This window comes from Fusarium coffeatum, assembly GCF_003316985.1.
Source record: "Fusarium coffeatum strain FIESC_28 chromosome Unknown BRIP53273_contig_59, whole genome shotgun sequence".
NCBI lineage: Eukaryota > Fungi > Ascomycota > Sordariomycetes > Hypocreales > Nectriaceae > Fusarium > Fusarium coffeatum.
In genome coordinates, this window is record NW_022157855.1 from 68,112 (window position 1) to 89,246 (window position 21,135).

The 21,135-nt window shown below is 47.4% G+C and overlaps 7 protein-coding genes across 7 annotated transcripts; 2 read left to right on the forward strand and 5 right to left on the reverse strand.

The window, feature by feature from the left end:
• Window positions 1-21: 21 nt before the first annotated feature.
• On the reverse strand, window positions 22-306 carry FIESC28_02694 (uncharacterized protein; the record flags this gene model as incomplete). The annotated part of the gene is made up of 2 exons (XM_031156843.1): window positions 22-53; window positions 108-306. 2 exons carry the CDS (start codon window positions 304-306, stop codon window positions 22-24), a joined length of 231 nt encoding a protein of 76 aa, XP_031019089.1.
• Window positions 307-2,283: 1,977 nt separating this feature from the next.
• Window positions 2,284-4,045, reverse strand: FIESC28_02695 (uncharacterized protein; the record flags this gene model as incomplete). Its single annotated transcript, XM_031156844.1, has 5 exons — window positions 2,284-2,416; window positions 2,465-2,589; window positions 2,649-2,682; window positions 2,738-3,216; window positions 3,269-4,045. 5 exons carry the CDS (start codon window positions 4,043-4,045, stop codon window positions 2,284-2,286), a joined length of 1,548 nt encoding a protein of 515 aa, XP_031019090.1.
• A 527-nt stretch (window positions 4,046-4,572) lies between these two features.
• On the reverse strand, window positions 4,573-5,989 carry FIESC28_02696 (uncharacterized protein; the record flags this gene model as incomplete). Its single annotated transcript, XM_031156845.1, has 3 exons — window positions 4,573-4,623; window positions 4,687-5,128; window positions 5,181-5,989. The coding sequence occupies 3 exons, from the start codon at window positions 5,987-5,989 to the stop codon at window positions 4,573-4,575; spliced, it is 1,302 nt and encodes a 433-aa protein (XP_031019091.1).
• Window positions 5,990-6,918: 929 nt separating this feature from the next.
• On the forward strand, window positions 6,919-12,188 carry FIESC28_02697 (uncharacterized protein; the record flags this gene model as incomplete). The annotated part of the gene is made up of 8 exons (XM_031156846.1): window positions 6,919-8,261; window positions 8,839-9,828; window positions 9,897-9,999; window positions 10,135-10,241; window positions 10,297-10,829; window positions 11,262-11,269; window positions 11,510-11,944; window positions 12,006-12,188. 8 exons carry the CDS (start codon window positions 6,919-6,921, stop codon window positions 12,186-12,188), a joined length of 3,702 nt encoding a protein of 1,233 aa, XP_031019092.1.
• A 2,161-nt stretch (window positions 12,189-14,349) lies between these two features.
• Window positions 14,350-15,564, reverse strand: FIESC28_02698 (uncharacterized protein; the record flags this gene model as incomplete). The annotated part of the gene is made up of 1 exon (XM_031156847.1): window positions 14,350-15,564. One exon carries the CDS (start codon window positions 15,562-15,564, stop codon window positions 14,350-14,352), a length of 1,215 nt encoding a protein of 404 aa, XP_031019093.1.
• A 1,060-nt stretch (window positions 15,565-16,624) lies between these two features.
• Window positions 16,625-17,236, reverse strand: FIESC28_02699 (uncharacterized protein; the record flags this gene model as incomplete). Its single annotated transcript, XM_031156848.1, has 1 exon — window positions 16,625-17,236. One exon carries the CDS (start codon window positions 17,234-17,236, stop codon window positions 16,625-16,627), a length of 612 nt encoding a protein of 203 aa, XP_031019094.1.
• A 1,679-nt stretch (window positions 17,237-18,915) lies between these two features.
• On the forward strand, window positions 18,916-20,852 carry FIESC28_02700 (uncharacterized protein; the record flags this gene model as incomplete). Its single annotated transcript, XM_031156849.1, has 3 exons — window positions 18,916-19,116; window positions 19,174-20,121; window positions 20,172-20,852. The coding sequence occupies 3 exons, from the start codon at window positions 18,916-18,918 to the stop codon at window positions 20,850-20,852; spliced, it is 1,830 nt and encodes a 609-aa protein (XP_031019095.1).
• Window positions 20,853-21,135: the final 283 nt, after the last annotated feature.

Below are 21,135 nucleotides of genomic sequence, written 5' to 3' on the forward strand. Positions count from 1 at the left end.
CCAGCGATTATGCTATGGCATCTAGCAGCCATTGGCGGGGCCGCATCCAGGAGCTGGTAAAAGTTAATGTGATGAGCAATATGATAGTAGAACTCGGTGAAACTTACTGCATCCCTGACTGCAGGCTGCATATCCTACAGGCCCAGCGGCAATGCACTGAATGTTGCAAGCCAGAATACATCTCTGAACAGCGTCTCTGTCACATTGACGCTTGGAGATATCAGGCTCCGAGCCAGGCACAGCTGCTGGAACAGCGGCGGCGGCGGCGATAGAAGCGAGTATGACGAGGGCGTTGATGTACTTCATAGTGTTGAGTATAGTAAAGACTTGGGTTGAAGTTTTGTAGTGTATGAGTAGTAGAGAGTTGAAGAAAAGAGTTTGCTTGATGCTTCTGTAACTTACGAGGGGAATATTCGTTGACTTTATACCTTTTTAAAGACGTTTATTCTGCCTGATATCATCGAGATCAACTGATGGAAATGACGTACTAGAAAGTTACTGCTGAAACTCGTGTAGATACTCCGGATAAAGTCTCATTGCCAGCATGACACGCTTTCCAAGGCTTCTCCTCTCTATTCTGGATAGATCACCGTGTATATTCAAGATAGGATTCTACTCCTTGCAATTGAATGGAACGCCAAGACTAGCCCTTTCGTTGACCGTGGTCTAGCTGCATAAAGGATCACTAGTCCACCCGGTGACAATGTCCCTTCCTTGACATCTGCATAACTGTGGCCAGCCAAGCTTTATAAGTAGCAGGTACGTGAAGATCAAATTAATCTATGCCTTACTATGAAGCTGTTGTTGTTCTGATAGGTGGGTAAATAGCTGACCTAGAGAACAAGCCAATGTTTTTCTGGATCCCGAACATTAGTCGACTGCATCGTGCTTCTCTCTGAGAAAAAAGATAGCCTGGCTGTTGGCAGAAGTCATTCATTGTAACTTGAATACCTCTATCACTTTCCATCTTACCACTATTGCTTTAGTTGTGAATGATAGGTAATGTTTTATTGCGTGGCGTCATTGATGCAAAAGTGCCATGGCCCTGTTTGCTCTGCTACAGCATCTACGATCATATACCTACATAGCTACCTCGGACCTGCTTCAGACTTCTGAGAACCTTGAAATCCTGCAGTTGAGGAATCACGGTAGCTTGTCAACTGTACCCAACTGAGGCTGTAAGAACTGTAAAAGAAAATTGTATTGCATGACAAAAAACCTTCATTCTAGCTGTCACAGGAGTCATAGCATGACGGTATTGAAACAGTAGGTATGCCCAAGCTATTGTAGCATAGATGATTGCATGATTTGATATTAAACTAGTGGCTTATGCCCATCATGAGTATAGTAGTATCAGATCTAACGGTCTACATTTTTCAACTTTTTTCTTTAAGCTACAAATCGAAAGTGTGACGATAAGCGACTCTTAGGAGGTGAGTATTTAGAACACGTTCTTATTGTTGGGAGCAATTACTATCTTCTAAATTGTCTCTTCTAATTAATTAAGATTATTAAAGGGTATTAACAGTGAAGGAGTAATATAACTTCTTCCAGCCGTCTTTTACGTGGTGCTAGTTAAAATAGCTTGATTCCTACGATAGGCGGAACGCGAATGATGTCTCGTATCTCTCCGGGGCCTTACTTGAACAAATGTGGCAGGACAACCCCTCAGATCTATGCCACGACGCTCTGCATGACCAGGGACGCAATCCCATTTCTTAAACAAGGCGCACAAGGCCAAGGAAGAAAAGCCAGTGCACCTCGAAATGCGCTGATCAGCTCCAATCGGTGATTTATAGTACTTAGTGCTCCAGTGCCATCAGTAGCAAATGACTCATGAGTCGATCCGAATGAAGCCCAGAAGAAGTCATGCGATTAGCTATTCGAGATATCTCTGCCTTGTCTAAATGATCGATCGGATCGTCGGGCAATAAAGTCTATTCTCGGGCCCGGGCTGCGCGCATCTATAACCGACTTTCTATATCAGGAAGGTATAATTTCTTGGCAAAACAAGACACATGTAGACGAACGCAGTAAAGTCGCAAGGATAATTTTACACCTATGATAATAAGCTATTATCAAGTCTCAACAAGGATAGTTGCAGTGGAGCAGACGGGAAGTGGAGTGTGATAGTCAAGAAAGGCTTGGCTTATGTCAAAGAAAAGATATGAATATGGAGGTATGGCCTGAAATAAACGCACCAATCTTACAAGGAAAGAGATAGAAAAAAAGTAATTTGCAGTGAGCCTATTATTATGGATATTTTACATCCCCCGCAAAAGGCTAAAGTTTGAATACCATCATGAATTCAACAATACTCTGCAGGTAATCCCGAACATCAGCCTCCGTGTAGTTGGCATCATTATAGATAATGTTGAGGGTGGATGCATCCTTCCAGCTATCCAGCCTAATCGCCCTATAACTTCGTTAGAGCTTGTACATAGAAATATGATGCTTGACGTACAGGTATGGCAAAGACTGGTTTACCAGAAAGTCAATGCTCTCAACGGAGAAAAGCTCTTCTCCGGTGGAAGCAGACTTAATTTCGTGCGGAATGAAGCGATCGTTGATGCCATCACTGATAAATAACTATCGGGACGATATTAGTACTATACATAAGTGGATAAACATATGAGTTTGAAACCTACCGGGTTTGCTTCGCCATCAAATGGAATCGGCTTGCTGGAGCGTGCGCGTGTTAGTACCTGCATCTCGAGTATTACCTGTACCAACTTACGAGTGTAGATAATTTGCCTCAAAGTTATGGACTCTCAGACCAAGAGCTTCCTGGAAGGGGTTCTTCAACCACTGATCGTAAGAGGTCTTAACGTCCCTAGAAGCACTCTCTAGAGCTTTCACTTGTACATCTTTTTCATCTTGATGGCTGACAGCGATAGACTTGAGTTTCTCAACCCGAACCACTGCAGCTGTCTGACACATGGCGTAGAAATTCTTGGCGATGTCCGGACGCATCCACCTCCGGCCATCCACAGATGTTGGTGATATGAATGCTTCATCGTCAGTAAGATCAGTTGGTTTGAGAGTGTCCAGAAGAGCAAGAATAATTGCAGCTTGAGTTAGATGGCTGATGGTGTGTCCTGGGCCGAGCCGGGTTTTGACGGCTTTCACGATAGCGATAGAATCTTCGGCGCTGAACTTGTGAATGACGCAGCGTGGAAGGCCAAGGCCAGGTTGGAACTTCAGACCTCGGCTTTTCTATAGGTAACTGTCAGTGTGCAATAATTACGTGACGACTGCTTCCACTCACGTAGTTGGCAACCAGAGCATTCGTATACTCGGTGCATTTATTATCGAACTCTTCTCCAAGAGTTGTCACATCCAACATCAATGAGTCAAGAATCGGAGGGTTGAGATTCTTGATTTCTTCACTCCAGGAAAATGTCTTCGTTCCAATACCATCGTCGACATCGATATAGTTACTTAACAGGCGGAAGATGTCGCCGATAAACTTGCGACAGCCTATACCGTCCCAAAATAAGTGATTGTTGTGAAACAAAACCTCCATGGTCATGTCTTGAGGGATTGGTGATCGCTGGGTTGGGACATCCGCGATTAAGAAGATCTCGATTGACTTGGAGGGCGTGTCGTTATCAGCAGTAGCTCTTGCTTCCTCTAGTTCACTCCAAAGGTCAAAAGCGTTTATGGACGTAGGCATCACGTGAACGCAATCCCTCGCCCAATCCCGAGCAGACTCATCACTCTCTGGGGATTGGTAATTGATGACGGCCGCTACCTCTTCGTCCCAGGATGCGGTACAAGCAGCTTCGGGGCGCTCAAAACGAGCCTCCAACAGAGCTAGCTCGAACATCTCTTTGAGCTTGCGGAGCGTCAGCGAGATTGAGGCCGGTGCAATATTGCGAAGAGAGGTGGTGATGTAAAGATCGTATAGAGCCTTCCGGTTTTTGGACTCCAGCCCAACGATTGCCTCTGCGCCGACACATCTGCGCTGGATGTGACCCGGCTTGAGTCCAGATGAACTCCATCGGTATTTCTCTGGTACTAGAGGTGGAAGACTGGATGCCATGTTGGTTTTGTGCTTCGATTTGGAAAGTGGTATGAATTTTGAGGTAGAATAATCGCTCGAGGCTGCGGCTGCGGGCGTCGATATTAAGATAACATGTTTTAGACCTTCAGTGAATGCTTAGGTTAATGCTCGGCAGCTCTACTAAATCACACCGTAAATATGAATGCTTGGGGAGCTTAGTTTGAGAAACGTCCCGAATTCCCGTATTTGGCTAGTCTGTAAGCACTTGTCAGGCCTTACATGACCCCCTTATCTACCGACAGAGAGTAGAACCAAACCTGCTGCATGTCTTCGGTACACTACATGTCAGATCGTCGACCGTTACAGATAAGGGTCATCGTAGTACACAATTCCCTCCCACATTTTTCAGAATGAAGATCTGTCCAGAACGATCTGTTCTAAGATTCATTATGCACAGAGCTCAACATCTCCCATATGGATCCCTTCAGTATATTTTATTCTGTGTTCAGTACTTAGTCTATACTTCAGAATCGTTCAAGCCGTTGCACCTTATCTGCGCTTGCCGCCTACCAGCGCTTCTTCATCTCAAACGTTCCAACTTCGTTCTCATAGCACTCCTACACTTCAATGCCAAATGTAAAGCGTAGCGCCACTCCGCCGATAAGCAAGACCATCTTTACCTTATCATCGCCAAGTTTATCTACAACGCTTACTGGCACCACCCATGTATCATCAGGGGGCAAACGAGTGTTGTGGTACAGATACCAAGGTGCCGTCATGACGAACCAGAACGATACCCAAAGATAGCCAACAAGTTTGTGCCATGTAGGAACTCCTGCAGACTTCTGATAACCTATGAGCTTGCGCCATAACTCCTGAACGGTGTCCTCGATGATGATACCAATTACACAAGAGCCGAAGAAAGCCAAGGCAGGTAACTTGGAAGGCGGGCACCAGCAATGGGCATCTATCGCCATATGGATAATGGCCGATGTTAGGAAGACGCCTGCAACGTTCATGTACCGTTCAACGAGAGAGGGTCGTGGAAGTCGCAGGAGATCCCTGCAGATAAAGTTGCTGATCGTCGTCAGAGTCCAACGGCAGTAGGAATGCCAGAATGTGCTTTATCAAGTTAGTTGGCTTTATTTCAATAATTGTAAGAGTCTTGACTTACCTCCAAAATCCCCGAATGGAGTATGCATCGCAGATACTGCCAAACAGAGGAGGCCATTGCTCCGGCGAAGAGAACCCGAATAGGACCACGATAATCGATAAAATGCGATATGTGAAGTCAATGGTCACACGTCCTGGTACCGCCCAAGCAACGACCCCAACGATAAAACGACCCATCCATTGTTCGGAGGTCGCGTCCAGGTACGTATACTCTACTCCGTGGCCAAACATTCTCTGGGTGTCCTCAGGTAGTGTCTCCATCGACGAAGCGTAGATAAAGTCGAGCAGGAGATATTGCCATGCGACGATGACTAGCTGGCGAGCGATAAACCGCCTGCGAGTCGGCTTTCGGCTCCCGTTCTGACCAGTATAGAATTTGGGGAAGTCGGAGAGATGCTTTGCTTGCCAGGGAGTTCCGATACCTCGGACGTTGAAAATGAGGCAGACAACTCGATATACCTTGATGACCAGGCTATCAGAGCGTCGCAAGATCTTTTCCTCGGCTAGGTCATTGGCATCAAATCGTTTGATAACCAAGAAGTTGCAGCATTGGAGTATGAACAGCGCTGTGAGCGCCAGAGACACACTTCGATGGGAAAGACTGCCGCTGATACCATGGAGCTCTTGGAAGAGATGTTGCCCCACTGTAAGCACGACCGCAGGACTGGAGTATCGTAGTAGAGACGCGGCACCAGACTTTGGGGTAGAAATGATGATCAGCGCAGCATATGTGCAGACGCCTACCAAAGTCGAAGCGCAATACACTCTACTGTACGTGCGAGGATTCTCCAGGATTGACTTGATGTCCATATTTTTACTGTTCATGGCGCTAAAACTCCTTCTGATGGCTTGTTAGTAGAGACTATTCTGACGGCAATGTGGAGCAGTCGCTTCACGTATTGAGGCAAGCTCCGAGCAAGATCTAATAGAGAAAAGAAGAACGAGAGAGGAGACTAGGACCTGGTGAAACTGAGGCCGCACAAATGACAACATGTACTGATAAATCACGATAGTAAAATCACACATTTCAGGAACGGTTGATCAATTACTCTTCTCTTTTTTTTTTCTTTTTTCTTGCGTATAGTTCGGCGCGTTTCTATTTAACCGATTGATGGCACGATTGCACGGATGGAAGGCCTTGGATGTGTAAGGCCTTGAAACAAGGGGTACGTACTTCAGTTAATCAAACTGGGTCAATGAGCCTTTGATTGAACGGTGGGTCCTCAGTACGCGGCGATGTCATTGGTCAAAGCACGACTGCTGACCCACCTTTTGGCTGTTTATCGGCCACGGATCCGGAGCCTGACTGAGTCCGAGGCTACTCCCTTGCAGATACCAATGTATGGGTCAAAACACCAACAGGAACAGAGTAACGTTGTTCACACGGACCAAATATTGTGCGTAGGTCAATTCGTCTCAATCATGTACAGAACCTTGTTAAAATTGGGATTAAAGAAGAGAAAATGTTCTATTGCATACTTGCTTTACTGCCTCTTTCCACGTCTGGCAATTGCTAGACATCTTTGTGGTGCTGCATCTCAAACTCCTACCCTGGATTCAACTCACAATGACTCATTTTACCCCAGTCACAGATCGGCATCAACGGCCAATAGCTCTCTCTACTCGGACTATTAACATAGTGAATCCAACGTTAAATGCACCGAGCTTCTCAGATAAATAATGTATCCGTACTCGCCTGATAATTGCAAACAGCTCGCTGCTGCAACTTCTGTCTCAAGATGAAATCCCTTCTTTTGGTCGCGTTTCTGAACCTATGGCTTGGATTTGTTTCCACCGCTGAGAGTCCACTCTTCAACCAGAGTGAGCCATTGACGGAACCAATTCCGCCAAGCCAAGACCCATGGTACACCGCGCCATCTGGATTCGAAAACAAGGCGCCTGGGACTGTTTTACGGGTTCGACCTGCCCCAGGCAACTTGACCAGTATCACCGCCAACAGTTCAGCTTCTTACAATATTCTTTATCGCACAACCGACAGTCATTTTAAGCCTACTTGGGCTGTTACTACTCTCTTTGTTCCCAAGCCCGGTGCCAACAGTGCTGCCCAACAGAATGCCCTTCTTTCTTTTCAAGTACCCTATGACTCTCCGGATGTCGATGCCGGTCCTAGCTACAGTGTGTATAGCGCAAGTACCGAATCTTCTGCCAGCTACACGACTGCTCTAGGCGCCGGTCTCTATGTTTCTGTTCCTGACTATGAGGGCCCTTTAGGCGCTTTCACAGCTGGCATCATATCTGGTTATGCGACTTTGGACTCGATCCGTGCGGTTCTCTCCCTTGATCTCGGTCTGACGAACACTTCTCGAGTTGCTCTTTGGGGCTACTCTGGTGGTGCACTAGCCAGCGAGTGGGCATCAGAACTCGCGGTACAGTACGCGCCCGATCTGACATCGGGAACTATTCTTGGTGCTGCTCTTGGAGCTCCACCGGCCAATGTTACCACTCTTATGAAATCGGTTAATGGTGAAGCTACAGCTGGTCTGATCCCCAACGCACTTTTGGGGTTGACTGCTCAATACCCCGAGGTTCGCAAGTACCTTGTCTCCAAGCTCAACGCTGGCGGTGAATACAACAGGACAGGCTTCTCAGCCGCTGAAGGATTTACCATTTCCGAGTCAGGCACGACATATGCCAATCAGGATATCAACAAGTACTTCCAGAATAGTACTGGTATCCTTAACGATCCCAAGATCTTGGCCCTTGTCAATCGGGAGGGCGTCATGGGATACTACGGTGTTCCGCGGTGGCCACTCTTTATTTACCAGGCTGTTCCTGATGAGATCGCTAAGATATCTGAGACGGATGCACTGGTGGAGAGGTACTGTGGTGTTGGGGCTGATATTCTCTTCGAAAGAAACTCGGTTGGCTCGCACTACGAAGAGGCAGTCAATAGCTATGGAGCGGCTGTTCAATGGCTAACAGACCTTTTCAACGAGGAACAGATTCCAGACAAGGCTGAGGGTTGTGTTATACGAGGCGTGACAAGGAATGTTACTTCAAGTGCGTTGACCAGACGCGGGGACAAATCCAACATATGGGATCTCTGGTCAGCTCAGTACCAGTAAGCCTTCCGATAGTAAATATTACTTAGCCTGGCGGTCATACTACTGTTAAAAGACTTTGATAACTGAATGGGTGCTCTGCAGGCTAGCTAACTTTATCCCGGGCCAATCATGTCAATCTATGCATGTCTCAAAACAGAAGAGGGGTAAGAACGCGCTGGACACTTTGCGGGCTAACAGATACCTGGTCTAGCGGTAATTTGCTAATGATGATGAGTAGTTGTCGAGGACACTATCAGAGAAAACAGGCCGAGCGGTAAACACATTTCTAACGACCTTTTTGTGCCGGTGTCTGAGTAGAAAAACAGACAGCATGGCGGCGCTGCGTCGCTTGGAGCCAAAGCTTTCCGATAGCGAGCTTCCGGCCGCGACTCCAAGGTTACCCAGGCAGACCAAGCTCCCACCAAAGAGGACCACTGTCAAGCTAGCTTGCGACAGCTGCCGTGCCAAGAAAATCAAGGTACCGGGGCCCAGTCCCCCAAAACTCTTCTCGCTTGCTCATCCATCCTCCATCTAGTGTAACGGCGCGCAGCCATGTCTCAAGTGTCTTGACAACCGGGCTGAGTGCGTCTACAGCCTGAACGAGTCCAAGGACGCCCAGATCACGTCCCTGAAGCGTAAGCTCTCGGACAGCGATAAGGGCAGTGCGGGTCTCCGCCGTCTGTACGAGCTTATGCGCGACCGCTCCGGGGATGAGGCCTTGGCTATCTTTAATAGCGTCCGCCGTGGTAACGCACCTAACGACATTGTGCGCTGCGTTGAGCATGGCGATGTGCTGCTGCAGCTGAACCTTATGCCCGAGGCGCGCTATGGCTACGAGTTTCCCTTTCGCAAGGAGATGCCGGCCTTTCTACTTCGAAGCAAGAGTCGCTACCTGCGGTCCCTTCTTTTTGAGCCGCCATTTCCAGTGTCTAGCTCAGCCTCTGACCCGGTGTCTAATGCACCATCTTCATCTTCCCAGGCGCCCCGGACGCCGTCCTCCAGCTCCATACCGCACCCTTTGGACTGTTACACTAAGCCCTTCAGCGCTGTTACCCTTTTAGAGCCGCTTCTCACTGACGCTAATATCTCCCGCTGGACCAGCGTCCAGTTAACTCCGGCTTTCCTTCAAAGGCTCATGCAGACGTACCTCCTCCACTCATGGCCGGTCTTCACCCACTTCCATAAGGGTCTCTTCTTACTTGACTTACGCGCAGGCCGCCGCCGCTTCTGCAGCTCGCTGCTGGTCAACGCTGTCCTTGCCGCTTCATGCCATGTCACCCCCGAGCTATCGCGGCGTAGTGAGTACTGGGATCCCAATAACTACGGATACCTATTCTTGGCCGAGACACGGCGCCTACTCGAGCTTGAGGGCGACCGGGACCGCCTAACGACGATCCAGGCGCTGTTGGTGCTCAACCAAACTATTAACGAGCAGGCTATGGACGAGATTTCGCAGGGCTATCTGATGCAGGCTGTGGGTATGGCTAAGCGCATGGGCTTGCTAGGACCTGTGGCCAGTCCACTCAGTGCCGATTGGCGAGTGGCACGCGAATTCACAGCGTGGGCTGTGTTTTCCTGGCAAGCGTACGATCTTATGCTCCCCATCCGTTTAATGTGTAGCCTTACACGTTCGCTGACTTGATTCACGATAGTATCGTAAGCTACGCGAAAAAGATCCCGCCACTCCTCAATGAAGAGCCTTATACGTCTATCCCAGACCCGAGTCATGACTCGGCTTGGTACGACGAGCTCTGGGTTCGTTATCCCTTGAGTAACGTAGTGGTGCCAGCGCTATTCCCGGCAACCTACCATGCGCAGCTCAACTTCCGCGTTATCCTTAGGGACTTGGCCAGTGTGATTGCCTCTCAGGGCCCTGACGAACGGTTGTAGTTGCACCACAGAGCGCGGTTCTACTCACGACTAGCTTCGTGGTACCACGAGCTTCCGGCACCATTGCAGGCAGAGAATGCAGCTCTGCCGTCCCAGCTTAGTGTGCAGTAAGACATCCTTCCAGTTCTGCTGGCTATCATAAATCACTAATACTTGGGACAGTTTCCAGTATTGGGCTGTTATCACGAGCCTATTTGAGGATCTTGACCCGGCGGACAAGGTCAAGCTGACATTACAGGGTCAAAGCATCCAAGAAATTGCGCAAGAAGCGCGGTGCAACTATGAAATTGTCCTCCGGATATACTACCTACGACACGGCTTCGACATGTACAACACGTGGGCGTTCTTTTTCCTGACCAACCTCTGCTTTATGGCCATCGGCGAGCTACATGCCAGTAACGAGGCCGGGGGCGAAGAGGCAGACGCCATGCGTTCGACGTTGATCCTGGCTTCCAAAGGTATGAGTACCCAGGCACGGTGCTACTACCTGGCCGAGGCTATGCTCCGGACCGTCTGCATGCAGATGGACCCCGGGGACGTACTGCTCTTGGGCCAGTATACCAGCTTCCAGGACCTGGATGACCCTGAGGCGACGGCACAGCGTCTAAATATCGTTAAGTCTGGGTGGCAGCAAAATATGGTTTTGAGGGAAAAGGTGGATACAAGGGAGACAGGTGCGGTTGAGGGGGAAGAGAGTGAGTAGATTAGTAACGATAGAGACGAGTGCATACCTATAGCCTATAAGATAGATCCATTTGTATATCGAGACCTGTGTCATAAATATACAGTTGTGCTTACCTATAATTACTAGCTCTAGTGGGTTAGTTAAAATCCCAGTTGCAATGCTAGAGTGTCTTTTCTATCCCCTTTAGCTATGTTGACCTATTGGAAGCAACGCCTCTATCTAAGCGACAATCTAATCGACAAGATGCTGTAATGGAAGACGGAGTATGTTAGAGCTGCCTATTGGGGACATAGTTACAGTCAACGCCAAGAACTGTGCCGCTACAACAGTGTAGTATTTACAAATAAAGTCAAAGGCAGTAGCTCAGAAGGATTTCTCGATGTAACCGATTGAGGCCATTGCTTTGGGGCGCTTGAAGATAATGTCTAATAATAGGTTATAGTTGACAAAGTAAGCATGATGTCTTTTCAACTGGAGAACTATAAATGAGAGTAGATTCTCAACTGGTTTATTGATCGCAGAAGCGTCATCAGTCCCTTTCAAACATAGCAGGAACAACAAAGGACTCTCCGACTTCAACTACCTCTCCTCAATATGCGTCAATCTATCGTCACCTTCTTGGCCCTTAGCAGCTTGGTCTGTCGCTGACAATCTCTCGCATTACCTGACATCATCTAATCATACCCTTAGACTCTGGCTTCCGCTGTGCCCGTTGCCGGCGTTACAGATGAACTACTCGACAACGCCCCAGAGCCTACTTGGCGAATTCAAGTTGAAAAAGGAAAGCCTCCTGTGATTTTTCATGGTACTATCCAGAAGGTCATGGATCAGTTAAAGACAGACTATCCCGATTATGCTGCCAAAGCTTTGGAAAAAATCGAAGAAGATATACAAGCTCACGAGTCGGAGCTTACTACTGCAGTTCCCGAAGTGGAAGCAAGGGGAGCACTTCAGAAGCGTGACCATAACATTTGCTACAACTTTCCTGTTGCCGAAGAAAGGCACATTAGTACAGGGATCGCCTACCTGCGCCGTATCCCAGGCGATCTCCGCATTCGTCCTGGCCCCAGGGCCTGCGATAGAATTAGTTGTTCAGACAAAGCCGCTATCTATCTATGCAACGACGTAAGTGTATAAAATGATTACTTTAATGTATATAGCGATGAAAGAGTACTAACTGTAACAGAACCCATTCGAGAAATGGATCAAGTCATGGGATGATGTTGCCAATGGTGCCAAGGCTTGCAACAATGAGTGTCGTTATTTTAGTTATGCCGGCGACCTTACTGGGTGGGTTACAGGGGGCCAGCGCTTTCACGATCCCGGCTTGTTTAATGTCATTCTCCGATATGATAACGATAAATGTTAGCTGAAGAGATGGTGCTGCATAGTTACAATAAAGCTACAATATATAACAAGGAATTTAAAGTTTCTCTGAAGCAGTTGACCACACAAGATGGTACAGGGTCAAGTGTTTATAGGCTTGGATTTCAATTCTGCTAATAGATTGTACTAGCCCGGTTGTACTTTCCGATAATATATACCCCTCTTAGCGAGATAATAAATAAAACCAGGCCAATAATTTCAAGTACTATAACAGCAAGACTGGCACCAAATGTGTAGGACTATAAGTGGTTGTTAGTAATTGTTATTCACATGGGATAGAGTATTATCTTACTATTTCTATGCATAAACCTGCCCTGTTCTGACATGACCAAGACCACAAGTCCCAGTGACTATGCTGAAGAACTTCTTTATCAATAATCATGTAAACAGTTGCGGCAAACCAGCCTGCGATCACAACACTGGAGCTGCCCAGTACGGAAGCAGTATGTGCCCAGCCGTCACGCAATGACCGAGGCTATCGTAACGTTAGAATGTTGCTAATAGGCGCTGGTAGCTTGACATTAACTTACCAAAGTGAAATGGGTTGCTATAGCTACCGTCTGTACGAAAGAAGCGAATATTGCGATTGCTAGCATCAACCAAGTTGGAACCATTTTCACTGAAGACCATTGAGTTCTCGTCCAGACGTCTCCGTTCCTGTCTACAGATTCTGGTTTTGTCCCCCAAACGTTGAGTCCATGAATGAGCAAACCCAGAATGCTAAGGTCGAGTAAAAGGATTAAGACACGCAAGCAGAGTCTGGCGGTGTCGAAAGCCCCTCGACGCTTATTCCGTACATATCGCCTCCTGAGGAGAACTGTTTGATCGGAATCCGGACAAAATGCTTTCTCGGCATAGCTATCGTCGACTTCATCATGAGGGTCGAATCGGTTTGAGTATGAATCGTAGCTAAAGGGGACACCAACGTCCATTGTGATTCGATATTGCGTCTCTGATGTAGGGATGCTTGGTTCTGACTCTTGAGGTGGGATTATGTGCGCGGGTCTGTCATCTTCTTATGCTACGACATGGTGGATTTGACATTAATGGTACCTTTGCAATTTTTCATTTAGTTACATTCCCATCATCTCAGCCGCAATTCGGTAACACCGCTACCTGAGTTTTGGTCCCTTGGATGGTCCATCATTTTACATCTAGATAATCGAAGTAAGCGGGCTTTCGGCTTTGATGATACGATTGATGTTTTGTTATAACATGTTTTGCTGCATTTTGGTGCATGACGACCAATCTAGTCCATTCGGGGTAGCCGAAGTTGCAGCATTAGCTCATTCAGCCAGACTTAACCGAGGTAGCTTCCAGCAGGGGAGGCCACAGCCCTCTAGAGAAAGAATGACTTATCACAGAAGGTGAAAAATCTGTCAGCCTTGGTGAAAAGGTTCATTGGTCAATTTGTGACTGGCGTGGCTGTGTCACTTACATCTGACAACAGTGTGACTAATGCGGAGAGTGGTTACATTCAATTAAGCGTAAGGGCTCGGATCACACCGCTTCCCCCTAAGTACACAATATTGCGGATACTTCTCACGAGATGAGAGATAATGCTTATCAGAGGGGGAGTGCTGCAGATACGAAATCTTACTTCCCCACCTTCAATCATTTCTCAAACTCTGTCATAACAGCATGTGGACTGATTTACTTTAATACCCTAAGATTATAGCGATTTGTGACGACCCAAATTCATCTCACGTGAAGTAGCTACACTTACCTTTCCACTGCCAACAGCCTTTATTTAGCCTACGATAATTCAACCATCTTGTATAGTTCTAAGTTTACATAGATTTACTCTAAACCACATAGACCTTTAATTAAATAGCTACTAGTAAGACTCTTGAATGGATATATGTAGAATACTTTCGTTCCTAGATGAATGAGAAAAAGCTTGAGACGAAACCACGACGGAAGGCATTTGTGTTATCAAAGTTAAGCGGAATCACGGACAGGGAGCGATGGCTAACGGTAGGTAGTTCTGCCACACGTGTCCAAGCATGTTTAGCCGAGTCAAGAATAAAGAGAGTAGAAACATAGGGATTTCAATGTTATTGAATATATAACTCAAGCTGCTGAATTCCCTTCATATCCTGTATAGTCCACCACCAAAACCCATCCAGTATGAGTTCTAACCCCTAGAAATGGGTATCAACTTCAATAGTATAGCTCGTGTTTGTCTGCTTTACTACAGCAACCTTAACTCCCCAGCCAGGGACGCTGTACGAGCTCACTGCACCCGGGATAAGGGACAGCGTGCCGTCGTTTTTGTCGTAGACGCTACCAGTACCACAGCCACGTGAACCTGGGGTTACATCTAGAACACGGATAGGACCGTAGCCTGTCTTGACCGATGTGTCCACCGTATAGAGCAAGACGCCGGGGGCGCATATGCCTGAGTCGAGCCCCTCGGGTATACGGGCCTCTGCGACAAGTGCCGAGGTTGTGTTGACGGCGACGACGACGGCTTTGATGTTATTGGCAGAGTCCATTAGTTCTAACGGGGTAAGAGTGTGCTGTGTAGTCCCTCGTCTCGAAACACAGTCGACAGACGTATCATCAATCCAGCCCATCCGCCACTTATCCCAAGCGAAGAAATCAGGTCCAACGCCAGATACGTCCCCCATTGCACTCCAGCCACCGACGTAGTAACCTAAGCCAAGATCTTCAAATGGGTAGAGGTCGGCCAAGCACATGGTGTGTCCAGTTTCGTGAGCCAATGCAATCCAGCTTTTCGGTCCCCAAGTCATGAATGCGTCTGTTCCAAGAGTCACAGTCTTCCTGGCAACGCATTCACCCTGTCTGGTATTGGCCCGCGTGGCAAAGGTGATGGATCGGGAGATCCCTCTTCCACCGACGCTTTTGACGGGAACAACATAGAGAACATCTGTTTGAGGAGGTGGGGGCCGAGTGCCTTTAGCTGTATAGGCGTCAAGAACATCCTGAATGTATTCTTGATGTTCTGCCCACGTCAGACCTCTTTCCCAGCCATAGGATGCAGCCGATGCGGGCATGCGGTAGAATTTGGACAAATCAGCTGTGATATTGAGGGACAGAGCCCCATGAGAGGCCTGCTTATACCATTCGGTAGATTGGGGGACCACGGCGTCGTAGAGCGCTCGGGGCGTCTCGCCTTCAGCAGGTTCGGCATCCGAAAAGTCAACAAAGATCATGAAACCATTGAGAGTTCCGGTGCTTGGGGCACAGTCCCTATTGTAATCGAAGCCAACGCTCATATCCACGTTGTCAACTGCAGCCAACTTGCAAGCGGTTCTCAACTTGGAGGGGGGCGGCTTGCAGATAGCGGCGCTGGCTACAAGAGGCCACAGAAAAGAAAGAAAAAGGCTCTTCATGATCATTGAGTTTGGTCACAAGCAGGATGAGCGGTGATGAGTGAAGGAAGAATTGTTTTCCGACTTGTTTCCTGGGGCATTACTTATACTTCCTTATTCTTATCCCGTGAGGTCCATCTTGCACTCTTGATCCGGTGCTTTACCAACATTGCCAGTTTTTTCTGGATTCGTTAAGTGCAAAGTCCTGATCAAGTTGTCTGCGCATTTCAGCTCGAGCAGCCACTGTCAGCGAACCTCGGGGCTCACGTCAGCGGGTCAGTCGCTTTCCCCGGTGTTCGCTTCTCCGATTGGTCAATGCGCGGCTGTGTGCAGGGTCTGAAGGCATTGCCATGCTGTGCCGTTATCGACCGTCTAGAATAAGTACGCCTCCAATGATTTGCCGTATTCTATTCAAGCACAGCCCCTTCAGCTCGAAGGTCCATATGAAGCTCAGTGGAGCTCATTGAAGCTATGCTCTGCCGTCGCTGGTGGTAGGTCTCGTTCAGATGGCGTCATTCTTATCGCCAACTTAGCAGTGAGAGATTACTCAAAGCTGAGGCCAGTAACACGAGATGGCTGGATATGGCATCAGATATAACCTCACTGCCTCACGGAACTGGTGATATGAGACATAGTGAATATAGAGGAACGTGTTTGCTGAAGATGTTGAAATCGATAAGCGTGATTAGTCGAGAGCATTCGCAAACCATGCATCCACGATTTCGGCCCAACTTTCGTCAAATACACCATATTCCTTGAATGCTTTCGCAGTGTAGACTGCTTGGTCTTCCAATTCATTGTCTGGACTGGTTGCATGTTTCCTTCCTCACAGTCGCAGCAACCAATCCCCTCTTACCGCACCCATCATATGGTCAAATAGATATAAATCCGGTAAGGATAATGTCGATTTATATTACTAAATCCTGTTTCCCCTGTATTTCACCAATCCTGAACTAATACTAGCTAACCATAAGTATAAGGTTAACCTTTCCTGTGCCAATTGACAGCTGGATCCAAGTCCACTCCATTCCAGTCTCAACTCCAAGGGGTCTGAAATATGTCGTGAAACTTGAGACCTTTATTACAACACAAGCATAGCAGCACTTGTTTTGCCGAGTCTTATCGTTCTCTTGTACTCCTCAATCTGGGACATTCCAACGATTAAGAGTTCTTCGATTATTTGATCGTTGAGCTTGTCTTTGAACAGCTTAATAATACCGTTGCTCTGCGTGTCGTCCACGCTCACTTGTAGAACAAGATCGTCATCGCTCCTAAGCTCCCACGAGGCTTTTCCATAAGCGACCATGCCTGTGCCTTTCCAATACAGGACCCCAAGAACACTTGGAGCTTCGTATTCCCGTTTTGTTTTGTAGGTTTTGATCTTGATTTTGCGGGCGTCTGCCGCGTCTTGAAGGAGGTCAATTTCGATTCTTGGCGGGAATGTGTGAAAGTCGATGGAAGCCACTTGTCGTCCACCGTCAGCGGTAGTAAATACTTGGCATTCATCTCCATAGATACCGCCAAGCTTAGCTTTACGCTTAATGACATAAGCAGGAGTTGATGCTCCAGCCACACTGACGGTTCGTTCGTGATCAGCTTCCGTGCTGTATTGAAAAGTCAAAATTGGCTCTGAAGAGATCTCTGGTGTAGCGTCAACACGCACAATGAACTTTTCGAGCCATTGGGGAGCCATTATAGGTTCTGGGGTTTTAGATAAGTGAAGTTAATACGGGTTGTTATGGTGGTGATGGATTCGTAAAACTGAAAGGAAATGTGTTGCACTTTAACCTAGAAGTCCCTGCATACAGCCGTGGAGACTAAGTATCGTTCCTTGCATCTGTCTACATTGAAAATGGAGTTCGCCGTACCAGACTGGAGTAAGACTCTGGCCCGCACAGGTATGCTTCTAACTTAATTCGCCAAGGTTTACAAGTGAACATCAGTAGGTGTTTTGTCAAAGTCAAGGAGCAACCCTATGCTACCTTGCGAAACGAGCAGTGGAGACTTCGCACTACCGTTGGGAAACAGTGTCAATGAGTTACGGGAAAGCGGGAAGATGTTTACCCTGACAAGCTATCTGGGATGTGCACGTAGGTAAGGTTGGGTAAGCTAGGGTGAAATTGCCATCTTCGTACTAGTGTAGGTGTGGTCTACTCTGCCAGCAGCCCAGAGTAAGACGGAGATCTTTTCAAGTCACTGCCAAGATCCTTCAAAACATGATGATAGCGGTGTGTACCTTAAGAGCGTAAGATAGAGGTTACATCAATCTTAGCTAGTCCAGGATCTGGCATGATTTAGTTGTGTTTAAGTTTCCCGACAATCAGTAGACCCCTGACACTCAAGGGATCACCGATGAATGCGGGTCCCCTGTCATGTGGATCCCCGATGTTAGGTGGATCCCCGATATCTTATGGATCCCTAGCATTATTTGGATGTGCTAGGTTGTCTGTAGGTAGTAATAAAGTTAGTGACTTTGAAGTGTCCAATCTTAACCCTACTACTAATAATACTATTAAGGAAATCGTTACTCCCCCCTCAGTCCACGGAATCAAGTCCAAGCGTTTATATTTACAAACTCATACATACGCAAATATTGTGACTAATTAACGTAGTTCATCAACTCCATCGCTCCCAAGATCAAGGATCACCACAATGTTCACCAAACTGTCATTATAGAGCATTCACGACGCAAAGCGATCGTGGATAAGTTGAGTGCAGTTAGGCCTTGTCCCGGAACAAGAAGGGTAATTTAGATACAATATAGCGGGAATTTTGGGCTGCAGTATTCCTCCCAGATCTGCTAAATATCCTCCTTGTATGATTGTTAATTTAACATCGTAGTTGAAGTTCTTCAGACAGCTAAGACCATGAGATGTTTGCAATTCCACAGCCAACTAGAACTCCGTCCTCGCAAGATACTTAACGATGTTCCAGGTTTTTTCTAGTAACTGCTATCTAACTAAATTCACCGGGCTTATTAGTTCAGGGTAACCTATTCTGACCTCATCAGCGAGAATAAACCGCCGCTAGGCCGATGCTTCAAAACAAAGTCCCTGTCATTTACAGTAACAGTGGCTTAGTGGTGGCTCTAGCTCTTTTTGAAACTGCGCTGTCAGAATTTACGGAAAGTCTCGGCAAATTCCGTGTCAGCCATTAGCTAATACTGCCGGGATCAACAGGACGCGGCAAAAAGCCAGAGCGGCTGAATTTCAAAATATACCGTGGCATTTTTATCATTTGCGCGCGTTTCTATGTTGTCAGCCCTCTGATAATTCTGGAATTTTCATACACAGCTACCTTGCTATACTTAAAAACTCTCTGACACTAACCAGAAGCTATCTCTACTATTGGGAAGAATTTAACTATTACACAATGCACGCGCGAAATGCAGTCAACGAGACCAAGACGCCCCCGGGCGAGAACAATCGGCTCGTGATCCTCACCGCTCAGAGCTCGGAGCCGTCTGCTGGGCCTCACAAACATACGACCTCTATGTTACCATCTACAACGCATTGTGCGACTGTTGGTCCTCGCCGTCACTATCCTTCAATTCCGGCTGCGTGTCTTGTTTGCGTGAGTTCTCCACATTACTCTCAACGAGCTGAATGTTGATATTAGTCTTGCCTCTAGCGTAGAAAGCATCTGAAATGCGACGGGCAACGTCCTTGTTCCCGCTGCAGAGCTGCCAATCAGGATTGTGTCTATGTCGCTTCCCGTCGCGGATACAATGGCCGTAAACGTATGGTCGCCGAATCCATTGATCATCTTGAGGCAACGAAGAACCATGGTCCACTTGTCACGGTCACGGAGACAGCAATCGATCCCGTCCCCCCCTTGTCCGCAGCGGAATTTCCCTCCATCCTCGATCCCTCCGTAATCTCGCGCGTCGCCCCAGAGCACTCGGGTACTGATACAGGGCCCCCAATTGGCATGTTTTCTCAAACTACCCCTTCAAGCACGTTGTCTATCTATTCCTTCCAGACACCGCTTGGCAGCATAAGCGGCAATCCGCACCTGGGCTTTGACTACGAAATGCCCCGGGCACTTCCTCAGAGGGATTGTTACCTTGAGTCATTTTATCGAAATTTCTACGCCGCCCATCCGTTTATACTCCCAAAGGAGCCTCTTATTTTCTTAGCACAAGAGACTCCCTTGGAGCCTTTGCTTGCTGCTATGAGGTGGATTGGTTCCCTATATATTGAGCGAGACACCTCCCCCAGCCTGTTCAGAGAGGCATCTCGTCTAATAGATGGTAACACTGTCAAAGACGGCTTTTTGGTGCAGGCAAGGTTGCTTCTTGCCATTGGACTTGACGGAAACCATCGACTTCAAAAGGCCAGGAATCTCATGGCAGAAGCCCGGGATATCTCAATCCAATTAGGTATGAACAGCCATTTATTTGCAACCGCCAACGGGCAAGGATCTCCGATAGTTGAAGAGAGCTGGCGGAGGACATGGTGGGAGCTCTATGTTGTCGATGCCCTTATGTCTGGTGTGCATCAAACGGACATCTTTACCTTGTACGATGTCCCTTCAAATGTTGCTCTGCCTTGTGAAGAGTCCCAGTATCTCGCAGGAGTAAGTCGCCCGATAGAGGCCCTGGTTTGCGCCATATTCATAAGATTTAGGAAATACCTCCCCCGAAGCAACCAAATAATCTGGAGAACATCGGGCCGTTCGACGGCAGGCCATTGTCGTCGTATGCCTATCGAATTCAATGTGCCTGCTTCCTAGGCATCCTCCAAAGGACGCCAACGGAGATCGAACATATCGACAAGCTCCTCGCCAATTGGATGCTTCGTTTACCACCTTCAAAATACGACACTTATGCTAAGGGCGAATCAGATGAAATGCTGTTTCAGGCTATCATGATGTGGCACGCTATCACTATTCTACTACACCAGCCTCACTCACAACTAGATCCGTCGCCAACTTACCACATTCAGGCTTGCGCACCGAACACGCCTGCCTTGTCCAAGGATACCTTCAACTCACATACTAGACGAACTATCCGGTCTGCGACGGAGCTCAGCAAGTTGATCATGCATCGCGTTCCTCTCCTCAAACATACTCATTTCTTTGCTTACATGGTAACACTATCATCGACAATCCATCTCAGTAGATGGGCACTGGCCTTTGTGGCACAAGATGATGATGACCTCCGCCAAAGCATGCGTTATAATATCGGTGCCCTTCTAAAGTATGCTGCTATGTGGCCTATGGCGCAACACATGGGATGTCAAGTAAAGCAAATTGCAAAGGAGATATACACGATGAAGAAGCGGGATCGACAAAAGACCCAGGAATAGGAAGGTTCATAATCGCTAGGTTTTAGAAAACCACCTGAGCCATCACAACAGCCGGCACAAGTGGGATGTACACAACTCCAGTTTCAAAGAAGGGTTATAATTACTGAAGCCTAAAGCTGTATACAAACAACATGTTTCCTCAAAATATCCTCCACCTCTAGATGACCGTTATTCGCAGCAATTAAATATGCAAAGCCGTTACTGTGATTTGAAGTATTCACATTGAGAATTCTCGGATATGAGAAAGAACACTTCTTTTTCGTCGGTAAATCATATATACAAG